A 19,142-nucleotide genomic window follows, 5' to 3' on the forward strand; every position below is an offset into this window, starting at 1 on the left:
GGCACACTGGCCAGCCCTTACTTCTTTCCCTGTGGGAAGGGAATGACTTGGGAAGGAGCAGAGCAGGTCCTGGAGCTGCTCTGCTTTGGGGATTTTATTTTCTCGGTGAAGCTTGTCCATCTGTACTGCTTTCAGTGGGGAAAGAGGCTGTAGACACGTGGACATCAAGGATTCTCCCCTTGCCTGGCACATTCCTTCCATGGCTGGGCTGGCTGGGCTCCCTGCTCTCTACAGTTTGGGGAAGGTTGGGTGTATGTGTGAGGGGCAGGGGTGGTGCCAGGCAAACTGGCTGGTTGAGGGGGGCCTGGTGTGGAAGTGTCAACGGTCAGCCTTGTCCTGAGCAGGCTGGGCATGAGCAGGCACTGCGTGATCACCCATACTCTCACCCCTGGTGGCACCTGCACGGCCCTGGCACAGGACACCAGGGTGCGAAGGTTGGTCCTGTCAGTGTTCCTGAAGCTGCCATGGAGGAGTGCTCCCAGCTCCCATCCTGCAGCTTGTTTTGGCCACCTCAGAGGGAGCTTAGGGTGACCTGGTCCTTGTTACTTGCTTGTGTCCTAGGGCAAGGGGAATCAGAGAATAGTGATGATCTATCAGACTGGTCAGCATCCCCGTGTAGCCTTTGTGGGTGGAAAGATGTCTTTTGGGGACCCTTTCTTGGCAGTTCGCCTTCACTGTCTGAGACAGGAGGGATTTCAGGTTGAAGGACTAAAGGGGTCAGAAGGGCAATAGAAGTTGTGCCTCACTGAGCATCCATGGAGTGAGGTCCCTGCCTTTAAGCAAGGCACAATGAGAAAATAAAGGTGGCTTTCTGTCCTTGACCTGTACTGTGATTATGTTATGGGTCACTACTAAGGTAATATGGCACTGGACACTCTGACCTGTAAGTTTTCTCTGTGAGAGACCTGTTTATGTGTTTCCTTAAAATGTTTGAGGAGCAAAAAAACATCCAGGAATAAATGCCTTTGTTGGCTAAACTTGTGACAAACTCTGCTATGAGCTCCTCTTAATTTTGTATCCTATCAGCAAAACTGTTTAATCTTGGACCAGTGTTGGAACACCAATGCTCAGTTTTCCTTAGCTGCAGATTTTTGCAGCTAAGAGAGAGATCTGTATTTGCATAGCAGAGCCAAATGCCTGAAAATGCCACCCTGCAATGCACCTCCATCCCTCAGCTCTGGTTTGGATTAGCATCTTCAAAGGCTTTGCACAAGCCTTCTGCAGCCCTTGGGTAGCTCACCACTGGCTGCAGGGCTTCATCCCAGGCTTATAAAACCTGCAAATGCAAGGAGGTAAACAGAGGCATTTGAGGATACTGATTGTTCTAGCAAAGGGCTTCACTGATGCTTCATATGGGAATTGTACAGTTTTTGAGCTGAGTACTGGACTTTACTATTCGTCGTCTGAATAAGAAGCAGGGACAGAATAGAGCTATTTGCTCCATCAGTGCTCTTTCCACATGAAGGGAATATTTTGGATGCAGCCTGAAATGAACAGAATTGATTCAGGCACTTTTTCAAGGTGTACATGAGATCTTTATCCGCTCCACCTCCTTCATTACAAGAGAGACCCTGAGAACCCTCAAGATAACCTTGGCACTGTGCACATAACACCTTTTGATGGGCAGATGAGTGATACAAGAGCTCTGGGGAATGGAGTCCCTAAGTAGCTGTGCTGACTGTACTGCTGGCCAGCTGTGAGGTCTGGCTGCTGCTGCAGCGCCCATCCCTGTCCAGATATTTCAGTGTTTAATTAAGAGCTTATGTCCAAACAGTGAAGTAATCTGCTGTTATCTCCAGTGCTGCAGTCCCGTGATGCCAGATCCTCTTCTGAAGGCCCAGCTCTCAAACTCTCCTCGGGTTTGTCTCGGCTGTGTGATGCATTGGGGTGAGCTGCCCAGCTGGCAGCCTCCATGGTATCCCAGCACCTGCTCCCACAGTGCAGCCAGATCAGGATAATGGGTGTTAGGAACCATTATGTGGCAGCTCTGTGTGAGCTGCAGCAGCTCTGTCTTTGCCCTGGATATTGGGAGAGTGGCTTCAAAACCTATAAATTTTGATTCTTCTTCTGCTGGGCTCAGTGTTTGATGGCAGGGCAGTCGCTTCCCAGCACATGGGGTGTCTTGGGGTGGGCTTCACCCCTTGCATGGAGGATGCATTTATCAGGGGATGTGCTCCCTGCACACTGCTTCACACTGCTGGAGGGTGCTGGAGGGAGTGCCATTGGCTGTGTTACCTGAGCTTGGCTCTGAGCTTGTCCCCAGCCTTGCTTGATAAGTCCTACCTCATGGTTTTGGACTGTAGCATTTGCTGGCAGAGCATCTGCAGAGGGAGAGCAGAGACAGGCACATTTGACATGATGGTTTTGTCATTGGCTCTGTCATTTTTAAGAGAATGATAGAATCATGGAAGGGTTTGGGCTGGATAGGTCTGTAGAGACCAAGTAGTTTCAACCCCCTGCTTTGGGCAGGACACCTTCCACAAGACCATGTTGCTCCAAGCCCTGTCTAGCCTTGGAAGGAGGGGAGAAGTGGTCCATAGAAATGGTTTGGAATCTCTTTGAGACCACCTGAAGTCACTGTCATTGGAGCTTGCAGTTGAGGTGGGGTGGGCAAGCCCGGGGGATGCCTGGAGAGTACAGCTCTGGCAGGGCACAATGAGCCCTAAACATGTCCCATGGTGGTGGATTTACTCTGTGTTGGCTTTGGGAAAACAAACCCTACTGGGGTAAACAGATTTCTGGCTGTGCCTGCTGGTCCCTCCAACATCATCCCTTGATGCATTTCTCATTTCTACTGCTCCCAAAGCTGTTGGCACCATACAGCCAGCAGCAGATTGTTCCCTGCCCTCAGTGCTCCTCTGCCCTGTGCCTGCAGCCCTGAAGTGCATTGCAGGGTTTTGGGACTGGGGAAGGCAGACACACTGCTCTCCCCTTGCCAGCTCAGCTCCTCCATCCTCTGTAGCTAGGCATCTTCATCTTATTCAGACTTCCCTTGGCTCAGTTCAGCTCTTGGTTCATGTAAATTCTATCTTCCCGTATTAGCTCCATATTTTCCTGGTTTCTAGTATCTTAAATATCTGGTACCTGGAGGTACAACCTCTCAAATGGCCCCATATCCATAATTTAAATTTAGCCTCCAGAGGGGCTCTGAGCCATACTGGGAACCCAGTCCTGTGATAAAGAAGTATTGGGGCATCCATTTGCCCTAATTTTTTAAAAATAATGCCTGTGACCCTGCACTGCAGTCCAGCCATCTGTCAGTACCCTGCTTTGGGATCAATGTCAACAGTTCCAGTCTCATGTCTAAAGTACCTCTCCAAGAGCAAGCAGAGACTTTGACTAGTCCCACCAGGCTGTGAATAGTGATGGAGAAGGAATAAATTTACAGGAGATGCAATGGGATATTAAGGATTGACTGCTTGGGTGAATGACATCAAGGCAAACACAAGAACATTGTGGCCACAATAGAAAAACAACACCTGAGCCAACAGTGATAAATGGTGTTGGGACATGGTTCCTGGTTGCATGTGAAGGATGCTCAACCTAAAGGCTGAAAAACTGAGAGGAAAAAAAAAAAGGTCAAAATTTATAGTCTTGTCAAGAGCCTGCATTTTAAATGATTCTGTGACTTTGAGGAGCTGACTCAGGATTTTCGAGTAGTGAGAGCTTGCAGTGCTGAGGTATATATGAATATGTGTTTATGAGCTAATGCTCAGCTACTTTCTCTGCTTTTTTCTATATTCTTATAAAATACTTCCAGCCCTGGCCTTCTGGTTCTTCATCTATGTAAGTGTGTATCTATAGAGATATCTTGAAAATGTGCATGAACGTATACAAACACCTACACACACGTATGTATGTGTATAAGTGATGGTGGTGGCACAGGGCAAGCAGACACACCTCTGTCTCTTTTTGTCATCTATATCTATACCTATGCATATATACATTTCTATTTATATTTTTATCTATATCATCTATATCTATACCTTTATGCCCATACCTATGTATCAATATCCATATTTATATCCATATTTCTACCTATATTCCTGAGGAGTTGCCTACTGTCTAGATTTGTAGTAACATGCCTAAAATTTTCCAAACAGTTTGCTTTAAGGTCCAGACCCTCTTCTAGCAGTTATAGGATATGACTGTCAAAGAGCTGCAACACACTGGCCCCAGCCCCATTGTACCAGCTGGATTTGGTATTAAATTAAACTTGGGTTTATAAATATTTTATTTAAATGTCATTTTCCCTGATGGTAACTGAACCAGTTTGCTGGATCAGCTCAGGTGCTGCTTAGCCCTGGATTCCTGGAGGGATCACCCCTTGGGAATGCAGGTTTCAGGCCAGAGGGACACTCCATGAGAGGCTGAGAGGCATGAGAAGGAGGAAGAGATGGGAGTAAAAAGGGTTGCTGAGAGGCAAGTGGGATATGCCTCCCACAGAGGCAAGTGGTGAAATGTGGGGCCCGAAATAGGAAAGGGAAGATTTTACAACTCTTTTTCTTTTCCTCTGGACATTTGTACAGCAGTGTTGGTGGATGCCAACTGGGGATGGCTGAGTGCCAGAGACTTGCTGCTTCCTGCATATGTTTTTCTAACTGAGGACGAAGGGAAAAGCTCAGAGCTACATTTCCATCTTCATCCCTGCAGGTTCATTTGCCTGTGAATCAGTGGGCACTCCATGTGCTCACCTGACCCAAATGTGCTCTGTAAAACAAAGTTCTGGGGCATCAGCCAAGTAAGAGATGGGAGTTACCTGCAGGGTGAAGTCACTGATCTCTATGTCCCCCTCACCATTAGGGCTCAGAGCCATCAGCTTTACCCAACCTTTGTCTCATCCTGCGACATGGTTTGGCTCCGCAGTCTGGCTGCAAGGATGCACCAACACATTTACTGCAGATTGACTGTGAAATCATATGACATCAGCCTCCTGTTTCTTGGGGCAGAAGTATTTCACTGGGACTGGCATAAGTGGGTATTCATTATATTTCCAAACTCTGTCCTGGAAAATCCATGTCTGCTTCTCCCAGTGCCCTAGGAAAGAGGTGCTTATGGGGAGCAGCCTCTTCCCTGGGTGCCTGCAGCAGCCAGGCTGCTTCTCTAGAGTTCTAGGAACAAATTTTCTCATAGCAATGTGGGGTTTTTAATTTATGGTGCAAGACCTATTCATTTGCATTAACTCCTGCAGCTGCAAGAGCACAGCAGAAGGTGGTGCTTTCTGTTGGTTCAGCATTCATACACAGAAAATCACTTTCCTGGATCTGTCTGTCACTACCCTTGGTGAATCATACACAGGTGAGCACAGGGATTTGGCACTTTGGCAAAAAGCCATGCATCCCTTGTCTTGCTGAGCAGGCACAAACAGCAGAAACGTGAAGGACTCCTGAGACAGCTGCCTGCCTCCAGGGCATGAATGGCCATGGCCACTCCCTTTTCTCCCTTCCAAAATGAACGACTTTCTCCCTGACTTGTTCTTCCATTGTTCTCTCAATATTCTTGCAATAAAATGCTTGGGACAGCAGTTGAGGCTGGGAAGACCCAGCATCCCTATCATTCACAAGCCTTGCTGAAAGGCTTCCCTTCCTCTGCCTTTCCTTACCTGTTTAGTTTGGGCTTCAACTTTTATCTTCTACACAGATTTTCCTGTTCATGACATTTATAAGATGAGGGAAGCTCAATGATTTCTCATGTACTTGAGTCACTTCACCAGTGTCCGGCACTTTCCCCTGGCTTGCTATAGAACTCCCGGGCATTTATTATTATATTAATGGCTTTAGCTTGATGAAGTCCCTGGGAGATAAAGTGATGTTTTCCACTTTGTGATGTGAGAGCTCATCAGTGGCTTCTGATGCTGCTGTGACCAGCTTGGCCAGCCCAGTGGAACATAGGGGTGTAGCTGGGTGGGCCTGTGGCAGGGGCTGGGTGAGCACTGCCTTCAGGGAGCTCATATTAACACAGGACAGAATGTTTTGGGCTGGAGAAGGTCTCAAAGCTCATCCAGTTCCACTCCCTGCCATAGGCAGGGACACCTTCCATTGTCCCAGGTTGTTCCAAGCCTTGGACACTTCCAGGGGCAGGCACAACTTCTCTGAGCAAACCCATGCCAGGGCCTCACCACCCGCACAGTAACTTCTGCATGTCCTCACCTGGGTGGCTTAGAAGAGCACCTTTGCTCCCCACAGTCCCTGCTCCCACGTGTCTCTGGGTCTTCTGGTCACCAGAACAGGGATGATTTAATGTCAGACCTGTTCACTGGTGCACACCTGAGAAAATAGACTATCCTTGCTTCTTTCACCTACTGTTGAAGAGTCACTCCACACTCAAAACCTCATGTGGAAATAATTTTGGATATTTCTAGTTCCTTATTAATTGGTCTCCATCTAATGAAGCAGTTTTATGCACCATGCAGTGTTGGCTTTCTCTTTCAGTTAACATTACCTACAAACAACTAAAGGGGTTTTTGAAGTCTGTCTGAGCCCCAGAGACCTTAGCATGCCTCATATGGAGCTGCCTGAAGCTGTTTCCCACTAAACAGGACAAGAACTGTAACTGAGAGGTTGTTTTGCTTTCAATAATAAGCATGTCTGCTTTCAAGAATATGTACTTTATGAATGCAAAGTGCCTGATGCAGAAAGAATGGAGGAATAATGGGCTCAGGTCATCAAGCCAAGCTTGATGTTAAATGTTTTATCTTCCAAGTCAAGCCAACAAAAAATACCTGTTTTGATGTCTGTTTCCAAGTTCAGGGAAGGAAGGAGTGATAGAACAGTGAACAGCAGCAAAACCTTTGGCTTCATTTTAACAAAGGATTTGGGTTATTCCTGCAGTTGAAGTGAAAATTGAAGTTGTGATACCTGAGAAGGAGAGAAGCAAGGAGGAGATGTCACCCAATGGGAAAGCCAGCCCTCTGATCTACAAAGTCAATGGGACTGCCCGGCACTACCACCTTGAGGAGCATCCAATTGCCAGCAACCCCTACCACAACCCAAAGGATGTGGTAGAAGCATCTGTGTGCCACGTAAAGGATCTGGAGAATGGACAGTAAGTGCCGAAGGTTTTTGCAGATAAAATTCGAGAAACCTTCTAAGCTAATCTGAATGCCCTGTCTTGTTCTTTAGGGTTGTTTGAGATGATAATTTAACTTAGTAGGCTTTTTTTAATCTTAAAAAATTACATCATGGACAAGTGACAACTATTTTTACCAGAAGGTCTTCTGTTCCCTGCATGATCTGCACTGGGACTTGTCTCAGAAAGAGGTGGTGTTCTGTAGCAGAATTTCTCAGAAGGCTCTGCTCAACTTGTGTTAACCGACCTAGACATTTTTAAATAAATTTACAGCCTCAGTGATTTTACAAAACAGCAGGAGAAGCACATGGGTGGAGCTGATGGGGCAGGTCATGTGCTCCATCCTGTCTGCAGTGCCTGGCTCTTTCAGCTGAGCTCCTAAATTTGCTGTTTCACTAAGGATGCAGATCTTTTGCAAATGACAACACACTTCAGCTGGGCACATTCAGTGCCCTGATTTAATATTCTGAAGTCTAAAGAGTGCCTGTCCTAGTCACTGTGCTTTACAGGTGCCTCTTTTCTGGGGTAGAAGTATAGGTTCCATTGACATCTCAGAAGGCTCTATCTGTATGTAAAAGAAAATAGTTTGGAATAGCTTTTGTTCCAGTGAGGGAGCAATGTAAGATGTGTGGGACACAGCAGGAGTCTGGCAGCTATTTGCTTTAAATTGAAGTATTGCTTGTGATAGTATCCAAGAACAATCCATATACTATGGGCTACTTTGTGCTAAACTTAAGAGGTTTCAAAGGCCATAAATTCATTTTCTTAGGTAAGTTCATCCAGGAATAAATGTGTGTTTTTTTCATTGCAATGAGAATTTATGTATTATGCCATTCTGCAAAGGGATGCACTGGACTCTCTTGGATTAAATTTTCACATGATGTGGAGCAGTTGAGGTTGCTTGGCTTGTATCCTGGTTCCAACCAGGACAAGGCTAATTTCTGCAGTAGCCAGGAGGTGCATGGCCAGGACCCAGAGGTTATTCTATACAACCTCATCCTATTGCTGGGCCAGGGGAAGAGAGTCTCTTGTGGGAACAAGTGTTTCCTTCTAGCTGAGTAACTGTGGGGGACAGAGTGTGGTGCACACCTCTGGGTGAGCATTTTGGCATGTGTCTCGCTCTCTCTTTTGTACACTTGTGTTATTAATATTCTTTCTGTTAGTGTTGGTTTTCTTCTCTCATTGCTGTTTCCAGTAAATTGTTATCTGTGTTGTTATCTTTGCCTTTTGTGACTCCAATTCTCCTCCAGCCACCCACAGGTGGGGCAGGGGGGAGGGAGGGGCAGAAGCAGCATGGTTTTGGTGGGAGCACTAAATTGGGAAATTCCATTCCTAAACCACAGCAGCCTTATTTAACACCCAGCATGCGATGGGAAGTCTTGAGGTATCAACAGATCTGCCCAGAGAGGGTTGGAAACAAAATTTGGTCTAAGCATTTGTTGTATTAGGTGCAGAGCAGCTGGCCACAACATTGCTTGGTCTGTTCACATGGGCATGGTACCTCACCCTGTCTATATTTTCATATAAACTCTCTGTGCTGGGCACAGTGCTCCTTTTGAGAGCAGGGCGAGGGGTCAGGATCATTCTGTTGATGCACTGTGGGATATTGGTTTATGACATGATAACACGAAGGACAATGAGGGCTATTTGGGATGTGTGTTCAGTGTTGATCTCCTGCCTTGTCCTTGGGTGCTGCCTCTGACACTCCATTAATAATTGTACCCAGTCTGTGGGGAGCACAGGGGAGGAAGATTTTTTCCCAGGTTTCACCACCTTTTCTTCCTTCAAGCCCGTGACAACAGCTTTTGAAGGTTTTGAATTTCCCTTGTATGTTAAGGAAAGCCTGTTCTTGTTGCTTCCAGGTCTCCTCAGTGCAGTCCACACCATGTTTAGAGTACAAAAGAGATTTTTAGGAAGGTCATCTAGAGATCTGCCCCAGGGGTGAATAGTCATGAGTGGCATGTAATGTGGCAGAGACAGGACTGTTCTGCTCCAGTGGTTTGGAAGTTCAGCCCTGAACAGCTACAATAAAGTGTAATCCCAATAAAGTGGGAGAATATCTGAAAGAAAAATGCTATGGCAGTTCCAGAGAGGTGCAAAGTTATGCAGTGTGGTAGGCCTGGCTACTATTTATCAGACAGTGCTCCATACTAGACAGCACTCTCAGGGAGAGAAGGAGCAAGGAAGAGCAAGAGGCACCATGGGTACTCCAACTGCAGCTGAACCACAGGAACAGCCCACGCTGGGAACACTTGCCCCTGCATGGAAGAAGACATCCAAGGCAAAATCCATCCACTTAGTGAGGGATGAAGAGGAAGCAGGGCCCTCACAGCAGGGGAAGAGGCAGGGCTAGAGACAATCACCCAGTCCCTGTCTCCGTGTGAGTTGTGGCATATCCAAAACAACTTCAGCTGCCAGTCAGGAGAGCCCCTGGCGACCTGACTGCTCCGGTGCTGGGATATCACGGCCCATGACCTGGAACTAAGTGGTAGTGAAACCAAGGAACTGGGATCCCTGTTCAGGGTGTAGGCACTGACAACGTGTTGGGGGTTAGGATATTTTGGGGTTTTTTCCCCTGCAGAATTTAGTCCTGTAAGTTGATAGGAAACAAGAACGACTGGGTAAAAGAAGTGACTGGGTAAGAGAAGTGACCAAGCTCGGGGAGGAGAGCATCTGGCTGCACGCCTCTTATCTGAGGTATCTCTCAGAGGGGCTGAGATACCAAGAAAATTGGGCTGGTAAAAGACGGAGCTTTAAGAGCTCTAAGAGAAGGGGCAGCTACTAGTTCTCTCCCCTTCTCTCTCTCTCTTTGCTTGGAGAGGTAGGAGCTGCTGCTTGTGAGAGGGAATTTGCTGCCACTGCTAGAGCCCAGCCCAGTCCTGCTTTTTCTGCTGTGGGGTTAGCCTTTTGCTTGGGATAGCAGGCACTGAACCGTGACCTTATCAACTGAATAAAGGGCTTTCACCATCTGCTCCAGAGCTGGGCTGCCACAGCCCCACCCTCACCATTCTTTTACCACTGCTCCGTGTTTTCATGGCACTGTAACCTGCACCCCCTGCCCTGCCAGGATGCCCCGTGGTTCCAGCTACAGCTGCAGAGTTCAGTGCATCTCGTCTACTCCCTGGGGATGTTTTTGCTCATTCCTGCCGTTCACCTTGCTCTTCCCAGAGTCGTGCTGGGGCCCTGGGAGCGGCCGCCCCTTTGTCCACCCCGGCCCGGCCCGGCCCGGCCGCCATCGCCACCCGCTCCCGGGCACAGCGCCCCCTGCCGGCGCGGGGGAGCGCCGCAGCCGCCGGGCCCGGAGCCAGCAGCGCCCCTGGCGGCCGCGCCCGGAACTGCACAGAGGGGAAATGGCCGGCGGCCGAGAGAAAGCTGGGCCTGAGTCTCTGCGGCTGCTCGTGGCTAATGCCACAGCTGCTGTTGTTGGCCTTGCTGCACATACTCGTAAAGAGCTGCTGCTCCTTCTCCCATAGCTTTGCCTGAAAGCCACTTAATAATTTGGAGGGGAGTCATATATTCCATTTCAATGGAGGCTCCTGCCTTCCTTAGAAGACCTGTCTTTCAAACCAAGACACAAGGGAATTGGGAAGAAGACAGAAACTCTCATCTCTGGAGGTGGCTCCATCAAGTGTGAGGGAAAGGTATTCTCTCAAAGATGTCAGATTCCAATGGATGTAGCCAAAAAACCACCTGCTTTGTCTCCACCAGCCAACAAGAAGGAGACACAGGCTTTCCCAGGAGCTATGGGTTTTTGGAGGATGCATATTTCAGAGTACAGTCAGATTTTCAGCCCTCTCATCATGTGACATGGGAGAAGAATTATTTAAAGCGGGGGGTCTTGAAGAACAAGAAGCCTTGAAACAAATTAAACAGGAGATTGTTGATTCAGTAGTCCTTGGGCCAGTCAGAACATGACAGGGTGACAAAAATGTGCTCTACACTACAGCCAGGAAGAATGGTCCTTCTGGAGCCCCAGGCAGAAGGTACCTGGGGAGACTTGAGGACAATCCCTGCAGTTCTGGAGCCAAGTATGCAGAAGATCTGAGGCCTGTTACACCCCAAATGAAAAAGAGATACTTGCAGTTTGTTAAGAGGTTTGATCTGCTTCAGAAGTGACTAGCACTGAAGTACTGCTTCTTCTGGCATCCCAACTATCAGTGCTGGGCTGGGTGTTCAAAGAGAAAGTCTCTGCCATACATCATGCCTCTGATGTTACCTGGAGTAAGTGGATTGGTCTGATCACACAGCGGGCTCGGATGGGAAACCCCAGTACCCCATGGATCTTGAAAATCATCACAAACTGGCCCTAAGGTGAAAATTTCAGACTGCCATCAGAAGAGGAGGAGGAGAAGGTGACATGTGCTGAGGAGGCCCCACCCATATAACCAGCCATCTGAAAATGAGCAGCAGTGTGCTCTGTTCACTGACAGTCCCTGCCTTATTGCAGGGATGCACTGAACACGGGAAGTTGCTGTACGGGGCCCTACATGGCGAGTGGCAGAAGGTATTGAGGGACAAGGTGGATCAAATCAGGTTGCAGAGTTGAAAGCTTTTCAGCTCACTTTGGATGTTGCTGAGTGAGAGAAATGGCTAACACTATCTCTACAATGACTGTGGGGCAGCCTGGAACGATGGAGAAAGACCAACTAGCAGCACAGAGAGAAGCCCACCTGGGCTGCTGAACTGTGGTGAGGCATCAGTACCTGGGCAGAGGAGTTGGCTGTCAGAGTCCATCATGTGGATGCACGTGTCCTTAAGAGTCAGGCACTGAGGAGTGTTGCAACAATGGGCAGGTGGATTGAGCTGCCAAGATTAAAGTGTCTCAGGTAAGTCTGGGCTAGCAGCATAAGGGTACATTATTTCTGGCTCAGTGGGCCCATAATACCTCAGGCCATCAAGGCAGAGATGCAACATGGCCTCATGATTAAGGGGTGGACTTAACTATGGACACTATAACCTGGGTAGTCCATGACTGTGAAAAGTGTGCTGTGATCAAGCAGGCCAAGTGGTTAAAAAGCTCCTGTGATCAGGGGGTGGTGGTCAATGTGAGTATGGGAGGCCTGGCAGATCGATTGCATCACACTGCTGCAAGCTCACTGCCAAGGCAAGCATTATGTGCTGGCAATGGTAGGAGGCATGACTGGGTAGCTGGAGACATACCCCAGGCTTTACACCACTGCCTGGAACACCATTTTGACCCTTGAAAAACTAATCCTGTCAGAATGGAGTCAGACAGTGGGACTAATTTCAAAAATATCCTTATAAACACCTGGGCTCTGTTAAAGGTTCAGAGGAACTGGGCTTATTAACACTGACCAAGGTGTTATACCTTAACAATACAAGATATTGAGTGGGTATACCATATTCCCTGTCATGCACCATCCCCTGGAAAAATGGAACGGTGCAATGCACTGTTTAAAACTACATTGAAATCAATGGGTAGTGGGACCTACAAACACTGGGATCTATGTTTAGTGAAGGCCACATTGTCAATTAATGCCGGAAGGTCCACCAGTCGAGCTGGCCCTGCCCAGTCAAAACCTCTATGTACTGTAGAAGGGCATAAAGTCCCTATGGTGCATGTGAAGAAAGAACGTGTTGAGGAAGTAAGTTTGGATCCATTCTATCTCAGGCAAAGACAAACCTATCTGTGGGATTGTTTTTGCTCAAGGATGTGGGTGCCTTTGGTGGGCGATGCAGAGGGACAGAGAAATGCAATGTATCCCTCAAGGAGATTTGACATGTGGAGGCGTGGGTGACCTACTGCCACCTGTGCAGGTGAGCAGTGGCAGCAGGGCTGGAGGGGAGTAGGGCAGAGCACAGGCAGCAGCTGGAATTGCCTTGATGGTGGAGTGAAGAAAAAGGGGGAGACTTCGAATACTGGTTGCACAGGGAGGGTTCTGTTTCAGGGGCATACCTGGTCTATGGAAGGTGTCTTTGCCCATGGCAGGGGGTAGAATGAGAGGGTCTTTAAGGTCCTTTCCCACAGAAACCACCCTGTGATTCTGTGAAACCAAAATTGACTGGGGAGCAGGGAGTATGATGGACAAGAAGATTTGGAGAGCTCTTCTGGCTTCAGGGAAGGTGAGGAAGAGCTAGCTGCAGCCTGTGAGAACATACTTGGCTGCAGGTGGCCATAGCAGGGAGCTTTAGCTCCTCAGCTAAAGCCTGGGCTAGGAACTGTCATTGTTCTGGGAGCCGGTGTCATGTGCATCAGCTGCTGCAACATGCTATGAGCATGACAGCAGACGTGCCAACACTGGGCATTTTAGGTTGAGAATAAGGTGTTTTCTAGCAGGCTGAGTCCAGGTCAAGGTAGGAGTGCTGTGAGACGGTCCCACAGCTCATGTAAGCAGTAGGCCAAGCTGAAGGAGTCCCCTTGTGCTGGTACCCAGAGTGATTTTCTGGGATGTCCCAAGGAGTGTGCTGGGCAAGGGTGTGTGTGGGCATGGCATCGGCACAGGGCGCTGGCATGAGGCTTGGGGCACCACTGCCTTGCATTAGTGGAGTCTGCAAGCACAGAGTGTGCTTTCTGCCCAGCCTTTATGTGTTTCTGCTACCAGCACAATCTCAGCAGAACTGAGATGCAGAAAGATACTGGAGGATAAACTGGTGTTACTGTACCCATCCAGCCTCCCAGCAGGCTAACTGGAGGGACAGAAAACAGCCCCCCCATGCTCTCACAGCTCTCAAGCAAAGGTCCTTTGCAGGCCAGAGCTGAGATTTACCTGTGCTTCCTGAGTGGGGAGTGGGGTGGGACAACAGGACAAATTCCCAACTGAGTAAACAGCTCAGTGTACAGGGCAGTGTAAATCATTCTCTGGATTACTCTGGAGTGAGTGCAGGATGGGAGCCTTGCAGGTGGCTGTGTGCTGGCTTGAAGACACCAGGTCTTGTTTTTGACTCTCAGTTCACACAGCTCCTTGGGTAAGCTGTAAATTCTTTAACTTATCATATCTTCCCAGGGAGTTATGGTTGCCATTCAACAGGTTTTATCAGCTGAGGAATGCAGCAGGACTTGTACTGCTCCCTTCCCCTTGTGCAGAGAGAAGAGCTCCAAGTGCTGAGTGTCCTACTCGGGGAGGGAGCAGAGCTGCATCTCTGAGGAGCCAGGTGGCCAAATTAATGGGGCAAAGGGCAGGAGTAGTGAACTCTGCTGGTTTTCACCCAAAGTGGCAAGGAAATTAGGGAATTGAACATTTGTCATTGGTTGATGCAGGTGAAGCATTTGCCCAAAGTCTGGCTTGAGGTGGGTTTGAGAGTGGAACAGAAGCGTTGGTTCTGATCTTCATGGCTTCAAAGCAGAGTGGAGCAAGTGTCTGTGTAGCCTGGGGGCAAATAAGGGCATTGAATTGGGATGTTATCTGAGAAGGAATGAGCACACAAAGTCTGTCCTATTCTTCTGAGACCCTGGAACCTGGTGTGCATGACTAGCATTCCAGAATCACACATGGCCAGTGACTTCCTTGAGCAAGTGGGGTTTGCTATGGCCACAGTGATGTGTTTGGCACCCCAAAGGCAACGTGCTGGGATAGCTGTAGAGATGGTGCTCTTCATGCAGTGGTAGCAACCAGGATTTCCAGATTAACATCAAGCTGTGTAGGGATAGGCTTTCTGGCTGGAAGAGGGGAAGTCTCCAGGGAGCAGCAGCTCTGTGTTCCCTGTCCAGCTCTGTACAAAATGAGGGCTGTCTCCTCAGCTCTTTCTTTCATCCATGGTTAGCTGGAAGACTCTGCTCTGGGAAGCAGCTGCTGATAGTTGCACTGGAAAGAGGTTCAGTGCTTCAGGAAGACCATGGATTGCACAGAGTGTGTTGGGACTATTGGTTGGAAAGGGAGCATCTGAGAGGTGGGAAGAGACAGGATATGCTGAGAGGAAGGTCTCATGGAGCTGGTGGAGGCACACTGAGAGGGCAGAGAGTAAACATCTGCTCAGTGCAGAGCAACATCAGCATCACTCAGCAACACTTGGGCACTGCTCTGCAAAGCTGTGGAAGAGTCTCTGGCCAAGGTCTGGGCAGGTGGAGGAGTGGAGGCCTCAGTGCTGGAGCCTTCTGCACCCCAGTCTCCAGCCTGCAGAGGGGATCAATGAGCAGCCTCCTGGGAATGATGAATGGTTGAAAGACTCTTGCTCCTGTAGATAGTGCCACTGACTGGTGTAACATGGCTACCAGCACAGTCTGCAGGGCATGGGAACTCTGACAAATATAAGCACGCTGCAGTGCATAGCCTATGCTCAGACAATCTGCAGCAGGCAGAGCCAGAGTTTCTGGGCACCATGGTGGAGGCACAACATCCCTACGTCCCTGGGAGATGCTGTGGACAAATTCACCTGTGTGCGGGTGGTGCAGAGGCGTGTATTGCTCAGTTTATCCCTACTGGGAACAGAAGGCTATGGAGCATCTCTTGGACAACCCAAGGGTGGTAGAAAGGATTTTCTAAAATTCTGCTTCTGAGTGCTAGTGGCATCATCAATCACTCATTCAGCAGAGGGGTGTGCTCAGTAGCTCTTTCTGGCTTGCAAACAAGATGCATGGTCAACAAGGAGATGCTTTTGTCCAGGATGGGGCTGAATCTCAGCCTGGCTTAGCTTGTCAAGGAGGGATGTGTGGCCCAGTGAGCCTAAAAACTGCCAAGCTCTGTGTTGTAAACAATTCCTGCTGTGCTAATCATGCTTTGATCCAGGATCCCACACCATGGAATTATTGAATCAGAATGGTTGGGGTTTGAAGGGACTGTTAAAGGCCATCTGGTCTAACCCTCTGCCATGGGTAGGAACACCTTCCACTAGACAAGATTGCTCAGAGCCACATCCATAGAATCACAGAATATCCTGAGTTGAAAGGGACTCAGAAGGATCATCCAGTCTGACTCGCAGCTATGCACAGGACACCCCTACAGCCCCACCCTGTCCATCCCTGGCAGTGCTGTCCAAAGGCTCCTGGAGCTCTGGCAGCCTCGGGGCCGTGCCCATTCTTTGGGGAGCCTGGGCAGTGCCAGCACCCTCTGGGGGAAGAACCTTTCCCTGATATCCAGCCTGACACTCCTGGCACAGGTTCATGATGTTCCCTCATAATTGCACTGTACTTCCATTTACCATCAAAGTGTTTGGCTGAGGCATTGGTGAACCAGATGTCTTTAATTTCAGAGTATAATGTCACTGCAGGAACACCAAGTATAGCACTAGGCTTTTGTAGCTGTTGCAAAGCCAGCATATCTGGGATCATGGCTGTCTGTAATTTTGCAGGTTTTGTTGGGCCTTCAGTTATATCCATTAGACCTGTGACTCCTGAGACACGTGCACAGCATTTGTGCACTGTTTGTCTTTGTGCAATCCTACCTCGTGGAGCACAGCTCTTCTTAATACTGGCTAACAGATTAAAAGGTCTTTGGATTTGCACAGATTGGTGCTGTTGATTTTTTCTACTTGTTTAAGAGCTCAGAGATAGTAATCCCGTTTCCCACTCAGAGTGTATCTCTTCTCAGGATCTTTTAATGCTACAGAACTGAGCCCTAATGGTTGTTTAGGTCTGTGTGGGCCTTTCTGGAACATGTTACAGTAAGCCCCATGTTCAGCAAAACCCCATTCAGCTCTTATAGGAACATTGGAATGAACTGGCCCAAGTGATGAATATATTTTTAACTCTTCATTTAGCGTTTGTAAAGCCTTTTCTGACTATCAAGCCACCCCTAAGTCTGGCTTTTGCTCATTAATGCATACAATGGTCTTTTTCTATAGAAAATCCAGGAATGTGATTTCTCCAGTATCCAGAAATGGAACCATGAAGAACATGTATTTTACATCTAGAACTGCCATCCATTTGTGTGTAGCTGCTTGCAGGGTGGCACTGAGACTGGCAGTGTTTGGGATAAGTCTTTCTGTGTTGGCATTCAGCCACCAATAATCAATCATTAAATGCCACCTCATGTGTGGTTTCCTCACTGGCCAAACAGGAGGATTATAGGAGGTATGTGTCCTAAATATAATACCCCTTTGTTCTAATTTTTTAATAGATTAATTTTCTATTTTTTTCAGAAAATTTATTATATGCAGTTTTTGTTGGTTGGGATGACCAAACATTCCTGTTTTGCAATTGCCAAACTTCTTTTGAGGGCACCATATCTTAAAATGTTTTCTTAATGATTTGTGATTGCAAATGTGTGTGAGGTCATTCGTTTTTCCCCAGCTAGCCATAAACAGACTTTGACAGTGAAATATATAATACTTTGTCCTTTGAATCCTGCTAGATGGACTCTCTTTATTTAAAACTTAAATTTATTTTTCAGCATCTGTAGGGGTGATCAGAGATATTTGGGCTCCTGTAGTAATTAAAATTCAAATGTTGCTTTCTAGGTCCTACTGGTAAGTAGATATGGGGCCCATCCTTATCAGACCATTGATAAGTCATAGTGAGCTGGGTGAGAAGGCCCAAAGTTCACCTAGAGCTCAGTATTTTTTTCCTTTTGTGTTTCTGTTAACTCAAAATAACTGGGGAGGTTTTCCTGTGGAGGCTTTCCATTACTTGTGTTCTCCCCATCCTTCACCTCTTTGATAAAGTCTGCTGTCCTGCATTGGACTGTCCCCGAGGGCATCACAAGGGACTCTTGAGGTCACTGCTGTCATCCACATCTCCTTTTGCTCTTCCCAGAAATAAGCAGAGTTTTGATCTTTTGTTTCTCTCAAGTAGGGTATGTTTAAAAGTCCTCACCCAGCATTCTGGAGGTATCTGTATTTAAGTTTTTAGGCTCCTCTCAATAGCCTGAGTTTGCTCTCCAGAATGACTTTCCTAGCCCATTTTCCTTGTCTGGTTCCCAAGACATGCAAGAATTTTGCCCGTGTGGGGATAATCGCCTTCATTAGGCATTACATCTCTTCTAATTTCATGTCATCACCCCACTAAATAAATTTTTATCATTACAGGGGCAGCTCTCGATAGAAGTCTTAATTAGATTAATCTCTGTGGAGATTGGGGTGTTTCTGCTTTCACATCAAAGCTGCCTTTGTAACAGCAGCAGAGATTTCATTAGGTGACCATATGGGTATGGAAGCTGGGTCTCCTCTTCCCATAACATTTATTCCCCCTGCCCAATATGCAGCCTTGCTGGTCATTGAATAGGGTTGATTGGCAAGCTCAGGTGCAAGATTTAATAAGATTTCTGGCTCCCAGTGTCCCTTAGCTTGAGTTCCATTCAGCAATATTCTAGCTTCCCCAGAAATTCCCTCTCGAAAAATACTCGGTTTCTGACTCCCATAATTTTCTTCCATATTTTTCCTGTAGATTTGCTAGTTGCAGGGAGTCCCAGGCCATAAGTTCTCTCTGTGTTCCTCCTCTGACCTCCTTGGGGTTGTTTGGACACTTTGGTCTTAATTATGTGTTGCATTTTAAAATCTGGAACCTCTTCCTCTCTAGGAGGTGAACATTCAGTTGTTTCATCAGAGTTCCATTCTCCCCGTCTTGGTTTGAAAAGACCGGAGTCTGTGAAGGAAGGCAAAAGCCTCCTGTGAAATGGAAAAGGTAAACCCCCTCCTTCCGAATTATCACAATTTCAGAATTAAAAGGGCTCTCAGGCAAAGATATGGGAATGGGAATAACAGTTTTTTACTAGGAAGAAAAAAACTAAATAACAATGTAATTTAGCACAAGCAAAAAAACCACTGGCAGAGTGAGAAAATCCTGACACCCTGAGAAGTCAGGGTGTTGATAGTAGTCCAGCAGATGGTGGCTGCTCCTCCTGGAGCGGCGATCTGCAGAAGGGTGTAGATCCTTTCTGAAAATGTGGCGAAGGAGCAGCTGGGCCTTGGTTCCTGATTCCTCTGGGAAATCCAGCGAAGAAGGCTGTCTGTGGTCTCAGAAATGCTTGTTTTATGGTGGCAGGGATGCTTGGCTCCTCCCTCTGGGTGGAGCATCTCCCAATGGGATGATGTAACTAATCTTACCAGCCACAGTGAGTAATTCAATAGCCCATTAGCAGGAGATTATCTTCCTGGCAGTGTCATTGTTCTTGAAAGAGATAAGAAAAACTGCCTAACCCCCAACAGATGGCAAAAATAGAATACATGCTTATTTTACAAGC

The 19,142-nt window shown here is 47.7% G+C and overlaps 1 protein-coding gene and 1 long non-coding RNA gene across 7 annotated transcripts in view; one reads left to right on the plus strand and one right to left on the minus strand.

The window, feature by feature from the left end:
- AIFM3 (apoptosis inducing factor mitochondria associated 3) overlaps positions 1–19,142 on the plus strand; it is a 61,986-nt gene that overhangs the window by 10,774 nt on the left and 32,070 nt on the right. For all 6 annotated transcript variants that reach the window (XM_064392865.1, XM_064392866.1, XM_064392867.1 and 3 more), the window contains exon 3: positions 6,831–7,044. In XM_064392865.1, coding sequence (XP_064248935.1) covers positions 6,831–7,044 — 214 coding nt within the window. The remainder of the gene's footprint in view (positions 1–6,830; positions 7,045–19,142) is intronic.
- On the minus strand, positions 416–10,316 carry LOC135282787 (uncharacterized). The gene is made up of 3 exons (XR_010348832.1): positions 10,223–10,316; positions 6,722–6,857; positions 416–2,321 (listed from the first exon to the last, which is right to left on the minus strand). It is a non-coding gene; the product is annotated as an uncharacterized LOC135282787 (long non-coding RNA).

The sequence above is a fragment of the Passer domesticus genome, chromosome 17 (assembly GCF_036417665.1).
Source record: "Passer domesticus isolate bPasDom1 chromosome 17, bPasDom1.hap1, whole genome shotgun sequence".
NCBI classification, from domain to species: domain Eukaryota; kingdom Metazoa; phylum Chordata; class Aves; order Passeriformes; family Passeridae; genus Passer; species Passer domesticus.